Here is an 18,672-nt window from a genome sequence, read left to right as displayed (position 1 = left end):
GTGATTTAAACCCGGGACAGGGGCATGTTGAAAATGGATGAAAAGCAAGTAAGTTTTGATTTCCTCATGAATGCTTACGAAGAGAAGCTGATGAAGGCTATGCCTCTCGACTTCTCTAAAAAGAATAGTATGAGTCGATGCATGAGCGCCAGGTTGCGACACAAAATTTTGTTCTAGTGTGAGCTTTGTCACGAAATCATAGTTAAATTCATTTTATTTCAGGAAAGAAACCCAAGGAAAAGAAGAAAATACCAGATGGTAAGTTAAACTTTAGCCTTTCAGTAAAGAGTTTTTTAAATTTTGAATAACATCAATAACAGGTTATTTGCACACATTTATCTTTTAAATCATATCTCTCATGTGCAGCACTAAAGGATGTCAGGATTTCTTGATTATCTTAAGAGCTCCGATATTCATAATAATTTTTGATTTCCGCTCTAAAATTTTACCGACCTCCTCGAATGCTGCAGAAGGGATTGTGATGCTGCAGTAAATTTAGAATGATGCCTGTTAAAGTCCAGAACACAATTCCGGATTAATCATACCTGGCATTGATGCTTAAATCCACAACATGAGCTGCCTTAGACTAAATAACATATACAATCATCAAATGACACAATAACACTCATCTACTGCAATATTACCCGTATAAGTAAAAAGGGGGTGGGGGTGCTTAGATAACGACACATATTTACAGGCAAGCTGAAATATGTATTATTATCTAAGGTTACATTAAATCATTAGTTCAGCTTTCCCAAAACATAAAATTATATTGGGAATTGTTCAATATGAAAGGTGAAGATAACGAACATTGATAAATCTCATACCTCCTATAAGGAATACAAAATAGAGAGTTGGGCAAATACGGACCACTGGACACACCAGAGGTGGGATCATGTACCTAGGAGGAGTAAGCATCCCCTGTCGACCGGTCACATCTACTGTGAGCCCTATATCCTGATCAGGTAAACAAAGTTATCCGTAGTCAAAACCAGTGTACCAAGAACAATTAACCTAACAATCGGTATACTTCCTCATGAATTCTTGAGATGAAATGCAATATATAAGCATTTGACAATTTATTGTTGGCAGATAATGGTCACAGTGATCAGAAACAACATTTACAACCAACAACGGTGGGGTCATAGAACAGGGCTCACCCCAACAACAGTTTTGTGTCGTCAGAAAGGGCAAGTAGTAGCCTGCTGGGTAATCGCAATGAAGCTACCGACACAATCAACATACAGTGTCTTCAATGCTGTATTTAACTTGTAAAATTATTGAAATTGTCAATATCAAATATAATTCATAAATCAACATCCACATATCAACTGTCAACATCACAATATAACATCCAATTTGAAGATGACGATTTCGCCAGTTGGGCAACCTGATGAATTTTATGCACATGCAAAAAATTCATTGAGGTCCACTAACACATGGTGGGAGGTAGGAACCTTCAAATAAAAAAAATTACCCCTGTGATAATTAAGTCATATTCTAGGGAATTCAATCTTGACTTTTACCCTCACATGCAAAATACTCAATTGCCCCTAATTGTATGCTAAGGGGGAAACAATCTCAAATCAGATAAACGATAATTTAAGACATTGTATAGCTTACCTATGGATTGAGAATGGGTGATAATATTCCCCCGCAATCAAATACCTGTTTAGCTGCCCCCCATCCCCTATTCAGATTATTCCTGCCTGTTCCATAGCGCTGACAGGAAATATGGGGAACTAGAGAGAACCACCCAGTGTAGTATCAACGATGCTCGAAAGTAATTGTATGTCCTACTTGATTCAACAATTTGGAAAGTTTGATTTGCCCCAAATCATTGGCCCCACAAGGAATAAGTAAATATTGAGGTTTATTTTTAGGGTAGCAAGGTACCCAACTTTTCAAAACAAGTCGATGGATTTCACCCCCCCCCCTTCTCTTGCTGCTTAATGTCTAATTTTGTTTTATTCAGGCTTGGCTCCGTCCCCCTGGCCTATGATCTGCCCTTTTTATACTACGATCCGACTAACTTTACCTTATACTGCCAAGTTGTGGATATCCATTAAAGGGACTGATTCACGATTTTCATTAAAATTTTGTTTTTCACTTAATTAATGATCAAAATCTACAGTCTAATATGTTTAAAAGATTTCACTTAAAAATTAAGGTTATACATTATCACCGAAGATCATTTTAGGGAGTTTATTTTTTGTTTTAATTAATTGTAAACAAAGATTGTGGTATGTTATATTGTTTATGAAATTTTCAAAAGAAATGGATATTGATCAAAGTTTATCATATCCTTCACATTTCAACCATTTTTTGGGTAAAATGTGTCATCTGAAAGTTAAAATTTGTGACTCTGCAGAATCAAGATGCTTTATATTACAAAATTATTGTTTCATTGGCTTGTTTGTATACATTAAAAGACTCGAGTCTTTGTTTAGATAACACAGATTTAAGGCTAAAATATTGCTTTTATTCTTGCATTCAGAAAGTCAAAATTTTGGCTGTCAACATTAAATGAGTTATATTTTTAGGTCAACTGAGTAAACTCAGGTGACCTATTGCAATTGGTTTTCGTCCGTCGTGCATTGTACGCGACGTGTGTCGTGCATTAACAATTGGAACATTTTTAACTTCTTCTTAATAACTACCAGTCTGATTCTTTTTAAATTTGATATGAAGCATCATTGGGACAAGGGGGGCATAGATTGTAAATTTCAGGACTCCAGCACCCCTGGGGCCCTAGGGACGGGGCAAAAACTTCCCCAAATTGACAAATTTTCAAAAATCTTCATCTCAAGAAACACACACATGTAAGAAAAACTAAATGCATAGTGATGTAGAGCAGGAAGGCCTCTACCAAAGTTGTAAATTTCATGATCCCCGGGGTAGGGGTTCTGACCCCAGGGTGGGGCCAAACTTGTTATATAGTGTTTATGTGTAAAACACTTAAATTACATCTTCTTTAATGCTATTGATACTAAATTGAAAGTAAATAGATATTTGGGAAGAACAGGTAGTCCTTTACCAAAATTGTAAATTTGATTTTCCCCAGAGTAAGGGTTTTGACCCCAGGGTGGGGCCAAACTTTATATAGTATTTATGTGTAAGTTTGCTGATACATACTGTATACAATCTAAATGCATACTTAGGAATAGCAGAAAAGGATATATAAAAAATGGTGAATTTCACAACCCAGGGTTATGACTTGAGGACGAGTCCAAATTAGTCATATATTTTGATGTTTTAATGTTAATACAGCTATTATTTAAAGTCTTTCATCAATGTATGCACTTTTGAAGGCAGTGAAGTTTTAAGAATTTAACATATCTTGCTGTATACTCATTCTTATCTAGCATGTTTATGGTATCTTGTGTTTTCATGTTTTATATGTACAATCAGGATAGGATATGGACTGTTTACATGTGATAACGCCTTTTATATCATTGCTTTTTAATGTTTTATTTATTTTCTATGTATTATGTGTATAACATTCTGTTGTAAGGTATATATGCATTGTAAAGCACCTTTGAGCGCATACATAGTGTATGAAACGGGTGCTATATAAATATGGTATTATTATTATTATTTATTATTATACTGTTGCTGAACATTAGAATTTAGCTTAGATATTCAGAACAGGAAATTCTTTCTAGATTTCATAGCCCATGGAAGTAGTGATAGTTTTAACTATAGTACTCAGGTGACCCATAAGGCCTGTGGACCTCTTGTTAATGTTTAACATATAAAATGAGAAATATTTTCTCAAAAGTCGTGAACCAGTCCCTTTAATATATACATGTATATCTACGTATATATGTATGCATCTAACCTGCCATAAACATTGGCTCAAGTAGATAATTAACATAAAAGATGTCGGCAACCTAATATAAGCTTGAAATGCAGTAGACAACCATCTTCCAGCTATTGGATTTTATCATCTGAGAACCCTTTATCGATCTGCCTTTCTCGCAGCCCCTATACTAAAAGGAAGCTTGTTATACATGCTATCTAGGGCTATACCGGCAATGAGTTATCCAAAACTGCTGATAAATGATATCTTGCAAGCGGATTCCTTCCAAAGTGACAAAACAAGGGCCTGTTAAAATTTGATCTCACTTGCTTAAAATTAGCCATAACAGGGCAAATGAATGAGCCATGACAGTTTAGTACCAATGTGACCCGATCCCTTCCCCAGTTGATCAGTTTTGACACCTAAAAGCTCAAAAATTTGTGTTTTCGTATGCACACATCAACTATTCCGAGAAGGGTATGCTGGCTGTTGTCTGTCGATGAAGCAAATACTCCTGTGTGGATCTGGGTTAGAATAAGTCCTCAGTACCATTTGCTTGTCATAAAAGTGACTAAATGTGGCGGGCTTCTGAATGAGGCCACAGAAACTAAGAACTCCGTTTCACAGCAGGTGTGGCACGATAAATATCCATCCCTGCTCAAAGGCCACAAGTGCCAAATATAATGCCAAATTTTGAAGGCCTTCCCCAGCAGAACTAAATGCAGGAAAGCCTCTACCAAAATTGTAAATTTCATGATCCTCGGGGTAAGGGTTCTGACCCAAAGGAGGGGTCAAATTTACTTTTCATGCAGTGTTTATATGTAAAACACTTAAATAACATCTTCTTTACTGTTATTGATACTAAATTGAATTTAATAGATATATTTAGAAGAGCAGGTAGTCCTTTACTAGAATTATAAATTTGATGATCCCGGGGGTAGGGGTACTGACCCCCAGGGTAGGGCCAAATTTAGTATAAAGTATTTATATGCAAGTTTGCTGATACTGTATAAAATCTAAATGCATACTAACGAATAGCAGAAAAGGATGTACAAAAAGTGGTGAATTTCACATCCAGGGTTTTGACTCTAGGATGGGTCCATTAATTAGCCATATGTTTTAATGTTTATACACCTATTATAATATAAGTATGTAAAGCCTTTCATCAGTGTATGCACTTTTGAGGGCAGTGCAGTTTTAAGAACACATCTTGTTTTATACTGTTGCTGCGCACATTAGAATTTAGCTTTCATAGCCCTTGGGAGTAGTGATACTTTTCACTAGTATTCAGGTGACAGATAAGGCCTGTGGGCCTCTTGTTTGTTTAAATGAAGACATGTACAGTGTAGTTTTGTCTTTCTACATTAGATTTTAAGGAATGAAGCTAATTTTGACCTATGATATAATGTAACTTGAGCAAATGGAAAATTGGTAAAGGGACTGAGTGATAGCAATGTGTCCTTTACCAAAACTGTGAAATTTATAATCCATTGGTTCAGGGTTCAGTGTAGTTGATTATATGTTGAAAATGCAGATCCCTCCCTGCTCAAAGACCATAAGCGCCGAGCATAGTCCTAAATTTTGCAGCCATTCACCGACAGTGGTGACGTCTTCATATGAATGAAAGATTTTCAAGAGGGATGTTACACAATAATCAATCAATCTTCACTCTACCACACTTTTTAAATCCATGGAACCTGGATTGAGGCCCATTAGGGGGAAATTTGATTATATAAAGGGCTCACCATGGACCAAAAGCTTGCATGTCGACTTGTATATGTTAAAGTGTTTGTTGTATACTAGATATATCATATCATATATATATCATATGTCATGAAAATTGCATTTAGTCAGATGTGACTTTTCAATCAGTCAATAGTTGACAACATAGAAATAGAACAAATGTTTATTAGTCCCTACCGACGAAGTTGAGGGGACTTTAGGTTTGCGCTCCGTCCGTCAGTTCAGTTTTCCGCACTTTTTTTCTCTGTTCTTGCAGATATTTATTAACTCTTCTGAGCCGAAGGCTCAAAGAGCTAATGCTATGGCCATTTGTGCGGTGTGCGTAAACTTTTTAGAAAAAGGGCTATAACTCAAGAACCCCTTGGGCAATTTTTTTCAAATTTGTTACAGGGTATCATTGGCCCAAGGGCTTTCATACATACTAAATAGAGGGATGTGACCCTTTAACAAGGGGAGATAATCAGGAAAATACAAACAAAAGTAGTGGTTGCTAAAAAATCTTCTTCTCACGAACCACTGGGCAGATTATCACCAAACTTACACATAAGGATGAGGTTATGTTGTAGATTTAAAACTGTTCAAGGCATTTCCCTGGGGCAAAGGGCGTGGTCTCAAGGTCACTTCAAAGTTGACCTAAATTTATATTTCCTTAAATCTTTGATATTTTAGTCATTATAAGGACTAGGATCATCAAATTTTGACAGTTGATGCATCTTAGGACCTTGTGTCAAGTTGTCTCAAAAGTAGGTCACGGTGACCTACTTTTTGAATTTTGCAGGTATTTATTTTAAAATTAATTTTGATGCATATCTTGGACACTTTGAAGCCTATGATCATTAAAACTTGTCAGTTGGTGGATCATGGGACCTTGAAATGCGTCAACTGAAAAATAGGTCACCGTGACCTACTTTCTGAATTTTATGGCTTATCATTTATAGATATATTTTAAGTTGTTATTTCAAATACCGAGAGGTTTAGAATCATCAAATCTTGTAAGTTGATGCATCTTGAGGCCTTGAAACATATTTATAAAAAAAAAGTAGGTCACAGTGACCTATTTTTTGAATTTTGCAGATATTCAAATTTCACATTTTCAATTTTAGATGCATATTTTGGGCACTGTAAAACTTAGGATCATCAAACTTTGTCAGTTGATGCGTCTTCAGTCTTCGGTTTGTGTCGACCAAAAAGTAGGTCACCGTGACCTACTTTTGGTATTTGACAGCTAAATTACTACATCTCAGACACTATTTGACCTACAATCATCAAACTTTGTCAGTTGATGCATCTTGAGTCGTCGGAGTGTATCGAGCAAAAAGGGGTCACTGTGACCTACTTTTGGCATTTGACAGTTATATTTATATATTTAAGTCACTAATTGACCTACAATCATCAAACTTTGACAGTTGATGCATCTTGAGTCTACGGAGTGTGTCGACCAAAAAGTAGGTCACCTTGACCTACTTTTGGAATTTGACGGCTATGTTTATATATTTCAGATACTTTTTGACGTACAGTCATCAAACTTTGTCAGTTGATGGGTCTTGCATGTTCGAAGGGTTTCGACCAAAAAGTAGGTCACATTGACCTACTTTTGGAATTGGACGGCTATATTTATTTATTTCAGATACTATTTGACCTACAGTCATCAAACTTTGTCAGTTGTTGGGTCTTGCATGTTCGAAGGGTTTCGACCAAAAAGTAGGTCAACTTGACTTACTTTTGGAATTGGACGGCTATATTTATATATTTCAGATACTATTTGACCTACAGTCATCAAACTTTATCAGTTGTTGGGTCTTGCATGTTTGAAGGGTGTTGACGAAAAAGTAGGTCACCTTGACCTACTTTTGGAATTGGACGGCTATATTTATATATTTCAGATACTATTTGACCTACAGTCATCAAACTTTGTCAGTTGTTGGGTCTTGCATGTTTGAAGGGTGTTGACGAAAAAGTAGGTCACCTTGACCTACTTTTGGAATTGGACGGCTATATTTATATATTTCAGATACTATTTGACCTACAGTCATCAAACTTTGTCAGTTGATGGGTCTTGCATGTTCAGAGTTTGCTGACCAAAGAGTAGGTCACCATGACCTACGATTGAAATTTGACAGCTATATTTCAATATTCAGATACTAATTGGCTTAAAATCATCAAACTTTGACAGTTGATATTTCTTGGGTTCTCAAAATGTGTAAACCAAAAAGTAGGTCACATTGACCTACTTTTTTGAATTCTTAGGATTTAACTAAAGATTTAGAATACTAAGAGGCTAAGAATAGAAATGGTGGGGTTGTACAATTTATCAGAAGAGCGATTCTAGGCCCTTGGGCCTCTTGTTTTATATTTGGTATGTGGCTTTGCTATAATAAGTTACAGATCAAGTTCGAACTTCGTCTCGGTCCGTTGATTTTTTAGCTCTTCTGAGCCGAAGGCTCAAAGAGCTAATCATATGGCCATATGTCTGGTATGCAGTGTTCGGTGCGTCAACTTTTTGGGAAAAGGGCTATATCTCAAGAACCCCTTGGCCAATTTTTCTCAAATTTGTCACAGGGTATCCTTGGCCCAAGGGTTGTGACCCTTTAACAAGGGGAGATAATTAGGAAAATGCAAAGAAAAGTAGTGGTTGCTAAAAAATCTTCTCAAGAATCACTGGGCAAATTATCACCAAACTTATGCATAAAGATGAGGATAGGTTGTAGATAAAAAAAAATGTTCAAGGCATCATCCTGGGGCAAAGGGTGTGGTCTCAAGGTTACTTCAAAGTTGACCTTCAAGTTTGTTTTGTTAAAACTTTGATATTTTGCTTAGTATAAGGACTAGGATCATCAAATTTTGTCAGGTGATGCATCTTAGGACCTAATATCATGTTGTTTCAAAAGTAGGTCATGGTTACCTACTTCTTGAATTTCACAGGTAATTATTATTAAATGTATTTTGATGCATATCTTGTACACTTTTGAGCCTATGATCATCAAAAGTTGTCAGTTGATGCATCATGGGACTTTGAACTGCATCATGTGAAAAGTATATCACCATGACCTACTTTCTGAATTTTATGGCTAATCATTTATGAATACATTTTAGGTTGTTATTTCAGATACCGAGAGGATTAGAATCATCAAACCTTGTAAGTTGATGCGTCTAGAGGACTCAAAACATATTTATAAAAAAAGTAGGTCACAGTGACCTACTTTTTGAATTTTTGCAGACATTCAAATTTCACATTTTCAATTTTAGATGCATATTTTTGACACTATGAAAGCTAGGATCATCAAACTCTGTCAGTTGATGCAACTTGATTCTTCATAGTTTGTTGACCAAAAAGTAGGTCACCCTGACCTACATTTGGAATTTGACGGCTATATTTTAATATTTCAGATACTATTTGACTTACAATTATCAAACTTTGTCAGTTGATGCATGTACAGTGTTCAGAGTGTGTTGACTAAAAAGTAGGTCTCCGTGACCTATTTTTGGATTTTGACCGCTATATTTGAATATTCCAGATACTATTTGACTTACGATCATCAAACTTTGTCAGTTGATGGGTCTTGAGTCTTCAAAGTGTGTCGACCAAAAAGTAGGTCACTGTGACCTACTTTTGGAATTTGACGTTTTTATCTGAATATTTCAGATACTATTTGACTTCAATTATCAAACTTTGTCAGTTGATGCATCTTGAGTCTTCAGTGTGTCGACCAAAAGTAGGTCACTGTGACCTACTTTTGGACAGTTACATTTAAATTTTCAGGTACTATTTGACTTAACATCATCAAACTTTGTTAATTGATGAATCTTGGTAAGTGAGAATTTTTGCCTGTTCTACAATGTATCAGAAGAGCACTTCTAGGCCCACGGGCCTCTTGTTGACTTAGTTATGGCCCTTGGACTTAGAAAAATAGCATGAATAATCAGTTTTCCAGACCTTTTTTGATTGTGCTTGCAGATATTCGTTTGATATTTGCATGGTACATTGCTTTGTCATAACAAGTTACAGATCAAGTTTGAATTTCGTCTCAGGCTGATGATTTTTCACTTAGTTATGGCCCTTGGACTTGGAAAAATAGCATGAATTATCAGTTTTCCGGACATTTTTTGGTTGTGCTTGCAGATATTCATTTGATATTCATGCCCCCCTTCATAGAAGAATGGCATATTGGTTTGCACCTGTTGGTTGGTAGACCACACGTTGTCCGCTCAATATCTTGCAAACCATTCACTTGATGATAATAATATTTCATATGTGGGTAGGTTAAGAGTAGAAGAGGACCCCTATTGTTTTTCAGGTCAAAACCTAAATGTCAAGGGTCAATCTACTCTGGACATAGGAATATAATGTCCGCTTAATATCTTGAGAACCCTTTGCTTGAAAGGCATCAAACTTGGCACACTGGTACATCCAAAGGAGTATATGACCCCTTTTGATTTTGAGGTCGTATGGTCAAAGGTCAAGGGTCAAACTGGCCATAGGAATATACTAACCATTCAATGTCTAGAGAACCCTTTGCTTGACAGACATCAAACTTGGTACACCAGTACATCTTCAGAAGAAGATGACCCCTATTGATTTTGAGGTCACATGGTCAAAGGTCAAGGGTCAAACTGGACATGGGAATATACTGTCCGCTCAATATCTTGAGAACCCTTTGCTTGACAGACATCAAACTTGGTACACTGGTACGTCTTCAGGAGAAGATGACCCCTATTGATTTTGAGGTCACATTGTCAAGGGACAAACTGGACATAGGAATATACTGTCCGCTCAATATCTTGAGAACCCTTCGCTTAACAGACATCAAACTTAGTACACTGGTATATCTTCAGGAGAAGATGATTCCTATTGATTTTGAGGTCACATGGTAAAAGGTCAAGGGTCAAACTAGACATGGGAATATACTGTCTGCTCAGTATCTTGAGAACCCTTTTCTTGACAGACATCAGACTTGGTACACTGATATGTCTTCAAGAGAAGATGACCCCTATTGATTTTGAGGTCACATGGTCAAGGGTCACATTGGACATAGGAATATACTGTCCATTCAATATCTTGAGAACCCTTTTGCTTGACAGACATCAAACTTGGTACACCAGTATATCTTCAGAAGATTACCCTTATTGATTTTGAGGTCACATGGTCAATGGTCAAGGGTCAAACTGGACATTGGAATATACTGTCCGTTCAATATCTTGAAAACCCTTTGCTTGACAGAATCAAACTTGGTACACCGGTACATTTTCAGGAGAAGATGATCCCTATTGATTTTGAGGTCACATGTTTAAGGGTCAACCTACACATTGGAATATACCATCCGCTCAATATATTGAGAACCCTTTGCTTGACAGACATCAAACTTATTACACTGGTGTATATTCAGGAGAAGATGACTCCTATTGATTTTGAGGTCACATGGTCAAGGGTCAAACTAGACATAGTAATATACTGTCCACTCAATATCTTGATAACCCTTTTGCTTGACAGACATCAGACTTGGTACACTGGTACATCTTCAGGAGAAGATGACCCATATTGATTTTGAGGTCAAAAGTCAATTGTTGAATTGGACATAGTAATATTTTGTCTCCTATATTTTAAGAATTATTTGCTTGATTGACACCAAACTTGGTACACTGGTACAGCATAAAGGGTAAATGACCCCTATTGATTTTTAGGTCACATGCTCAATTCACTCTTGACATAGGAAGACATTGTCTGCTCAATATTTTGAATTGATGATACTACTATCAATTAAATGATGTTTGTGTATAACCCTTTTCAATTTTGCACCGAGGGGGGGGGGGGGTATGTATTTTACAAACATCTCTTGTTGGTACATTGCTTTGTCATAACAAGTTACAGATCAAGTTTGAATTTCGTCTTGGTCCGTTGATTTTTAGGTCACCTGAATTCATTCAGGTGACCTATTGCTATCTGTTTTTGTCCGTCGTCGTTCGTCGTGCGTTAACATTTGAACATTTTCAGCTTCTTCTCTGAAACCGCTGAACCAATTTCAACCAATTTTGGCATATAGCATCTGTGGGTGAAGGGGAACAAAAATTGTGAAATTCGTGGTCCCTGTCCCCCTGGGGCCTGAGGGGTGGGGCAAAAACCATCAAAATGAGTGTAATTTTAAAAAATCTTCTTCTTTACTCCTGGACATCAAGAAGCCAAACTGTGGGCATACTTATAATGAGCGTTGAGCCCTCTACCAAAATTGTGAAATTCAATGCCCTTGGGGCAGGGGTTCCCATGTTTGGGTGGGGCTCTATTGGTCATATAGTGAAAGTGTAGAAATTCTTTGAAAATCTTCTTCTCTGTCTCTGGGTATTAAGTAGACAAACTAATAACATGGTAATGATGAACAAGGATGCCTCTTTATACCCCCCGCAACAAGTTGTGGGGGGTATACTGGAATCGGGTTGTCCGTCTGTCTGTTCGTCCCTCCGTCTGTAGACGCAATGGTTGCTGGGCTCTAAAGCATTATCCTTTCCACCTACCGTCACCATATCATATATATGGACTACCCATGGGATGAAGATGTTCCCTATCGATTTTGGGGTCAAAAGGTCAAAGGTCAAACACACTGGACATCGAAGTAGCAATATGGTTTCCGGGCTCTAAAGTGTTATCCTTTCCACATACAGTCACCATATCATACATATGGACTACCCATAGGATGAAGATATGCCCTATTGATTTTGGGGTCAAAAGGTCAAAGGTCAAGCGCACTGGACATTGAAGTAGCAATATGGTTTCCGGGCTCTAAAGTGTTATCCTTTCCACCTACAGTCACCATATCATACATATGGACTACCCATGGAATGAAGATGTTCCCTATCGATTTTGGGGTCAAAAGTTCAAAGGTCATGCGCACTGGAGATCGAAGTAGCAACACTCAGAAAAGAGGTAGTTTATACCTATTACCAACACCCTTTGAGAGATTGGGGTAAGTGGGGGGTATTCTTAGTGAGCATTGCTCACAGTACCTCTTGTTAAAAATTGTGAAATTCATGGTCCCTGGATATGGGGTTCTGGTGCTAGGGTGGGGCTCTATAAGTCATATAGTGAAAATGCATTATTTCTTTGAAAATCTTCTTCTCTGTCCTTGGGTATTAAGTAGACAAACCAATAGCATGGTTATGATGAGCAAGGATGCTTCTTTCAAAATTGTGAAATTCATGGCCCCTGGGTCAGGGGTTTTGGTATTAGGGTGGGGCCCTATTGATCATATAGTGAAAATGCATTTTATTTCTTTGAAAATCTTCTCCTCTGCTGCTGGGTATTAAGTAGACAAACTAATAGTATGATAATGATGATCAAGGATGCTTCTTTCAAAACTGAAATTTATGGCCCCTGGGTCAGGGGTTCTGGTGCAAAGGCGGGGCTGACCACATAGCTATTCAATGTTTCTTCCATCCAAAAGTAAAATTCTTATATTTAAACACAAACCTAATTCAAACATTGGAAGGTTGTTACATGATACTCAGGTGACCTATAAGGCCCCTGGGCCTTTTGTTCACTTAGTTATGGCCCTTGGACTTAGAAAAATAGCATGAATTATCAGTTTTCTAGACTTTTTTTTTTTTTGGTTGTGCTTGCAGATATTCATTTAAGAAATAAGATATCATTTTTGAATGTTGTTGGGATATGACATGAATTTGGTCACGTGATCAAATCCTATAACGCCCGAATGGCGTTATAGTAGATTTGATCACGTACCAACTTCATGTCATATCCCAATAACATTCAAAAATGATATTTTATTTCTTATATTTATATTTTCTATTTTGATTTATGTTCTTATCGAGCTTCCATGATTATGTAGCAGATGACGGAAATAACGACCGTAGAACACAAGATATAGTTCGTTAGAGTTTTATCGAATAAAAAATTAAGAACAATATCAAAGAGAATATAAGATATAGATATTTAATTGAAAATGTAAAAAAAAGACGAAACATGTGTAAAATAAAGGTAATTTATTTAGAGCGTAAAGTTAACTAAAATGATGACAAGAAGAGCGGAGTAAACTACATCCGTGGTGTGATTTGGTCGCGATCAGCGATGGAGAAACTGGTGTCGGTCTAGCTTACTAAGTTGAAAACGCAATTGTTGATCACATATTTCGACAGAAATTCAAAGGATTTGAGAGAATTGATGGTGGATATGATGGATCAAGTTAACGTTAACCTCTTAGTCAGGTTTTTGGAAAGAAACAACGGTATGTTCAGCGTTAGGACTCGTGGTTGTAGCCATGCAGGAGACGATTCAAGACAGTAGGACAGATTTTGACAAAGTGCAGGTAGGTTGCGTCTTTTATTTACCTTCAGTGTGTGTAAAATAAAATAAAAACGAACTGACGGAGTTTTTGTTCACTTGAGATATTTCTGTTGTAGGATTTTAATCTAGACTCGCACCGGTACCCTGACATGAACATGTAAATTTTTCGAGCCTCGAAACCAGCCTCGCTTATGATCATGCCGAGTCATAGCCGTGATGGAAGTTGCCAGGAAACAACAGGTTAACTTATCATCATAAAGTAAATAGGCTTATAACTCTGCCTACATTTTTTCGCTTCCAATATCATAACTTTATTTTATAAATTCGCCATGCAGAAGTTGCAGACGGTATCTAAAACTGTATAAAATGAAGCAACAGAACGATATGTTTAATGTTTCTCGTTAATGAATTGATGAAATTCTTGTTTGTTTACAAAATAAACTGTATAAATATCCTGCTGCGTTTATTTCTGTTATGATGTCATTGCAGTGGCGGATCCAGGGTTTACGAAGGGGTGTGTGTGAAAGTCAAGTATTAGCCAAAATACTTAGTCATTTTGGGTACCAATCTGGAATTTTTACTCGCACTATTTCTATTATTTAAATTTGTGGCGACAGGGGGGGGGGGGGGGGTCTAAATCCCCCACTGCATTGCATAAGCAAGAAATCAGGTGAAAGTTTGAAGCGGTGAATGTATTCATACGCAAGAACAAACTGATCACATGACCAAATTCATGTCACACGAAATTGAACATCGATTTCATTAGTACTGTCATATAAGGAAGTGCATTGGCAAATGTAAATATTTGATATTAGGTACATTGCTTTGCCATAACAAGTTACAAATCAAGTTTGAATTTCATCTTGTTCCGTTGATTTTCCATTAAGTTATGGCCCTTGGATGTAGAAAAATAGCATGAATTGTTAGTTACATCCAAGTTTATTATCTCTGTAGATAAGAATTAAGAATACTACACTCATTAAAACTTCAAGCATAGTAATGCTACACTATAGCTAAATTATTCATGATCATCTACATGTCACAGTTTATTGAATTGGTTAAAGACTTAAGGTATTCCATGTATAATGAAAGGATAATGAACAATTTTGAAGGATTTAGATCAACATAAAATTTTATTGTTAAATAATGATGAAAGTGAAGCAGATGAAATTCACATGACTGGTAAATGATTAGAAGCTGACCTTTTTGCACATAACACTTTTTTGGAAGAGTTGTCTGTCCTTTGTAAAAATAAGAAAAATCTAATTTTCTAAAAATGAGTGTGGTCAATGATTAATTTTATTTCATAAATTCATAAAAAGAAAGTGTATGTAACTTTCTACCAAGAGATTAGTATGAAAATATAATTTGTTTTTAAAATATTGTAATAAAACATGTTTTTCCCATATACTTCAATGTTAAATTCTAGGTGAAATAAATCAAGCAGTAAACAAAATTTTGAAAATTCCTATGGTGAAATATTTTTATTTGATGAACCCTTCAAAATGATACCATGATCACAAATATTCCACCATCCACTTATTAGATATGAAATATGGTCATTATGCATTGAATATCTTAAACCTAATTATAAATTTGTCTTTTTTCTTGGTCTAGTCTCTACTCGAATAGTAGTTGATTTCCAACCATTCCTATCCTGGTTCCCCAATTTTCCCTTTTACCATAACCTACATAATGAACTTTGAATATTGTTGTGGTACAGTGATTTTTGCAACCGGTAGGGGACTATGTATTGTCATGCAATACTCTCAGAATGCTTGTTTAATTATGTTTCATGCCTATAGACAAAATCATGAAGCATACATGGAATCTGATTGATCTAGACAGTCACGTGCCAGGGATGATTAAACTTTATATCTCCATCTCAAACATCATATCTCCCCATCATATTTCACTCCTGTGGGCCTCATGCATTTTCCATATCTATTGAACTTCAAGGTAGACGTAGTTTATTGTGATGTCACAATAAGTCCGAGTCATTCTACTCCAAGTTCGTAAGACGCAAAATATGCAGGTCTCTGATATACAGTTTTATAATCGACTGATTTTGGTTGATACAAAAACATGCAAATAAATCACCATTCAAGGAGAATGGAAATACAAAAACTGGTTATCATATCACTGTATCTCGTTGTATGTACCTTCTTATACGTTGATGGCGCGGTGTAACCATTAGGGCGATCTCGACTACATACACTCTATAGATAAGCGGACTCCAATTTGAAATGCATATTTGTAGTCTTGCTTTGTTTTGGTATAATAAACAATTTATTGCATGAATATTCGGGAGATCTGAAGATTTATTCACCCAAGAAAAATCATATTCCCCTCAGACCTTGCCCTCGGGGATTAGGATTGGGATTTTTTCTAGGGCGAATAAATCTTCATGTCTCCCTCTCATGCAATAGATTATAAAGCTGTAAGGTTCCTTATGATATTATGATTAAGAAATGGGACATGGCGTAATTTTGGAGTTCCTTTGTGACTAATTTGTTTATCATTTTACTGACAATATCAATTTGAAATCTTTGTAGTTTATGAAAATTCTGAAGACATTGCTATGACCCAAAAGAACAATTCCGACAATGTGTATTCAAATGCAGCTGAAGGAAAGAATTTGAGAAGTGGCAGTCGTGGCTACAAGGTAATTAATGTCTGTCTTGAACTTAACAAATCGTCAACACATTGCAAAATTTATTGAAGTACAAGGGCTATTCATTATATAGTGACACTAAATGTACTCCATTTCAATACGTCTGATTGAATCGACATTCCTTGAAATATATGTGTATTGTTATCCATACTATTGAACTGACACAAAATAAAACAAACTTATCACAAAGTGATTCCAAGGAAACCACCTTTTCTCGACCCACCTTGTCGTTTGTCTGTAAACTGTCGTCTCTCCATCTGTAAACTTTTCACATTTTTAACTTTTTCTCCAGAACCACTGGGCCAATTTCAACCAAACTTTGCAAAGAATATTCTTGGATGAAGGGGATTCAACTTTGTTCAAAATGTAGATAATCACGAAAATGCAAAAATATGGTGGGATCATTTAAAAATCTTCTCAAGAACCACTAGGCCAGAAAAACTTAAATTTACATGCCATAGTGCAGATTCAAGTTTGATAAAATCATGTCCCCAGGAGTAGGTGGGGCCACAATAGGGGATCAAAGTGTTATATGCTGATACATAGGGGAAATCTTTTGAAATATCTTTTAAACTACTCGTATTTAAGCTATAAGTACTTTCATATTTTGTATATACATTCTTTATTGAAAGACCTTTCATGTGATGCAATGGTGTGCGTGATCTTGTGATGTTGAACTGGAAGTTTGACCTACTTTTATAAAACTCTTACCTTTTCAAAATGGGCTCAAGTTTATCCCCCCCCTCCCCTTTCAAAGAAGACGGTCATATTGCTTTGCACCTGTTTGCCGGTCAGTTGGTAGGTAGACCACATATTGACAATCAATATCTCATGAACCATTCACTTGATGGGAATGATATATCATATGTAGGTTGGTTATGAGTAGAAGAGAACCCCTATTGTTTTTCAGGTCAAAAGGTCAAGGGTCAATCTACTCTGGACATAGGAAGACCCTGTCAGCTCAATATTTTGCAAACCTTTTGCTTGACAAACATCAAACTTGGTACACTGGTACATCTAAAGGAGTAGATGATCCCTAATGATTTTAGGTCACACAGTCAAAGGTCAAGGGTCAAACTGGACATAGGAATACATTGTCCGCACAATATTTTGAGAACCCTTTGCTTGACAGACATCAAACGTGGTACATCTTAAGGAGTAGATGACCTCTATTGGTTTTGAAGTCACCTGGTCAAAGGTCAAGGGTTAAACTGGACATAGTGATATTTTGTCACCTATATTATAAGAATCATTTGCTTGATTTACACCAAAATTGATACACTGGTACAGCATAAGGAGTAGATGACCCCAATTGATTTTTAGGTCACGTGGTCAATCCACTCTGGACATAGTAAGATATTGTGTGCTCAATATTTTGAAATGGTTTTGCACTATATCAATTAAATGGTGCATGTTTATAACTCTTTTCAATTTTGCACCGGGGGGGGGGGGGGGGAGGGTACATGATTTACAAACATTTCTTGTTTTATATCAATAAGATATGTCTGTTAAACACAAATAGGGCCAAATTCTAATTGGATATTTGGATATTACAGCTTTCAGGTATTTTTTTTGAAAAATAAAAAAAAAATGATTTTGGTGGGCAAATAGAGCCCTTATTCTATAATTTTCTTAAGCTGAGAGTCGGTAGTCTATTAAGTATGTATGCCATGTCAACTCATTGGATAAAGCAAATATCATGGGATTTTGAATTTTTAAAGAAAATATTAATTTCTAAGGTGAATGATGTGGCCTATGGGCCTCTTGTTTCTCATACTCTACTTAAATTTTTTTATAAATCTTCGAAATATTCTGAAGAAAATATCATTCATTTTATATGATTTTATCTGATTGAAATAAATTTTCATCTACTAGAACCAAGATGGGTTGTTGTACGTTGAAGTGCAATTTGACCAGAATAAAGAGAAAGGCAAACCCGTCATTCATGGTGAAGATGAGAAAACGGATTATGCTACCGTGGAATTCCCATATTCCAAACCCAACAGTGCGGATATGTCAGGAGAAGGAAAGATTTAAACGCATTTATACTGTATATACATTTATCAGCTACAATTTGTAATTATGTTTTGATTCTTAGTTGATTTGTTTTTAAGTTGCTACCATATACTTTTGATATAACTTCTTTGTTATTTTGCTTATAAAGAT

General features: G+C 36.2%; 1 protein-coding gene across 1 annotated transcript in view; it reads left to right on the top strand.

Annotated features, from left to right (window-relative positions):
• The window catches only part of LOC130051559 (contactin-4-like), a 50,926-nt gene that overhangs the window by 31,360 nt on the left and 894 nt on the right, over positions 1 to 18,672 (top strand). The window contains exons 14-16 of the mRNA XM_056153577.1: positions 223 to 258; positions 16,388 to 16,497; positions 18,382 to 18,672. The exon at positions 18,382 to 18,672 is cut by the window's right edge and continues 894 nt beyond it. Coding sequence (XP_056009552.1) covers positions 223 to 258; positions 16,388 to 16,497; positions 18,382 to 18,543 — 308 coding nt within the window. The 3' untranslated portion in view covers positions 18,544 to 18,672. The remainder of the gene's footprint in view (positions 1 to 222; positions 259 to 16,387; positions 16,498 to 18,381) is intronic.

The sequence above is a fragment of the Ostrea edulis genome, chromosome 2 (genome assembly GCF_947568905.1).
Source record: "Ostrea edulis chromosome 2, xbOstEdul1.1, whole genome shotgun sequence".
Classification (NCBI taxonomy): Eukaryota; Metazoa; Mollusca; class Bivalvia; order Ostreida; family Ostreidae; genus Ostrea; species Ostrea edulis.
The sequence above is the reverse complement of the archived record's forward strand: the minus strand, read 5'-3'. Positions and strand labels throughout refer to the sequence as shown.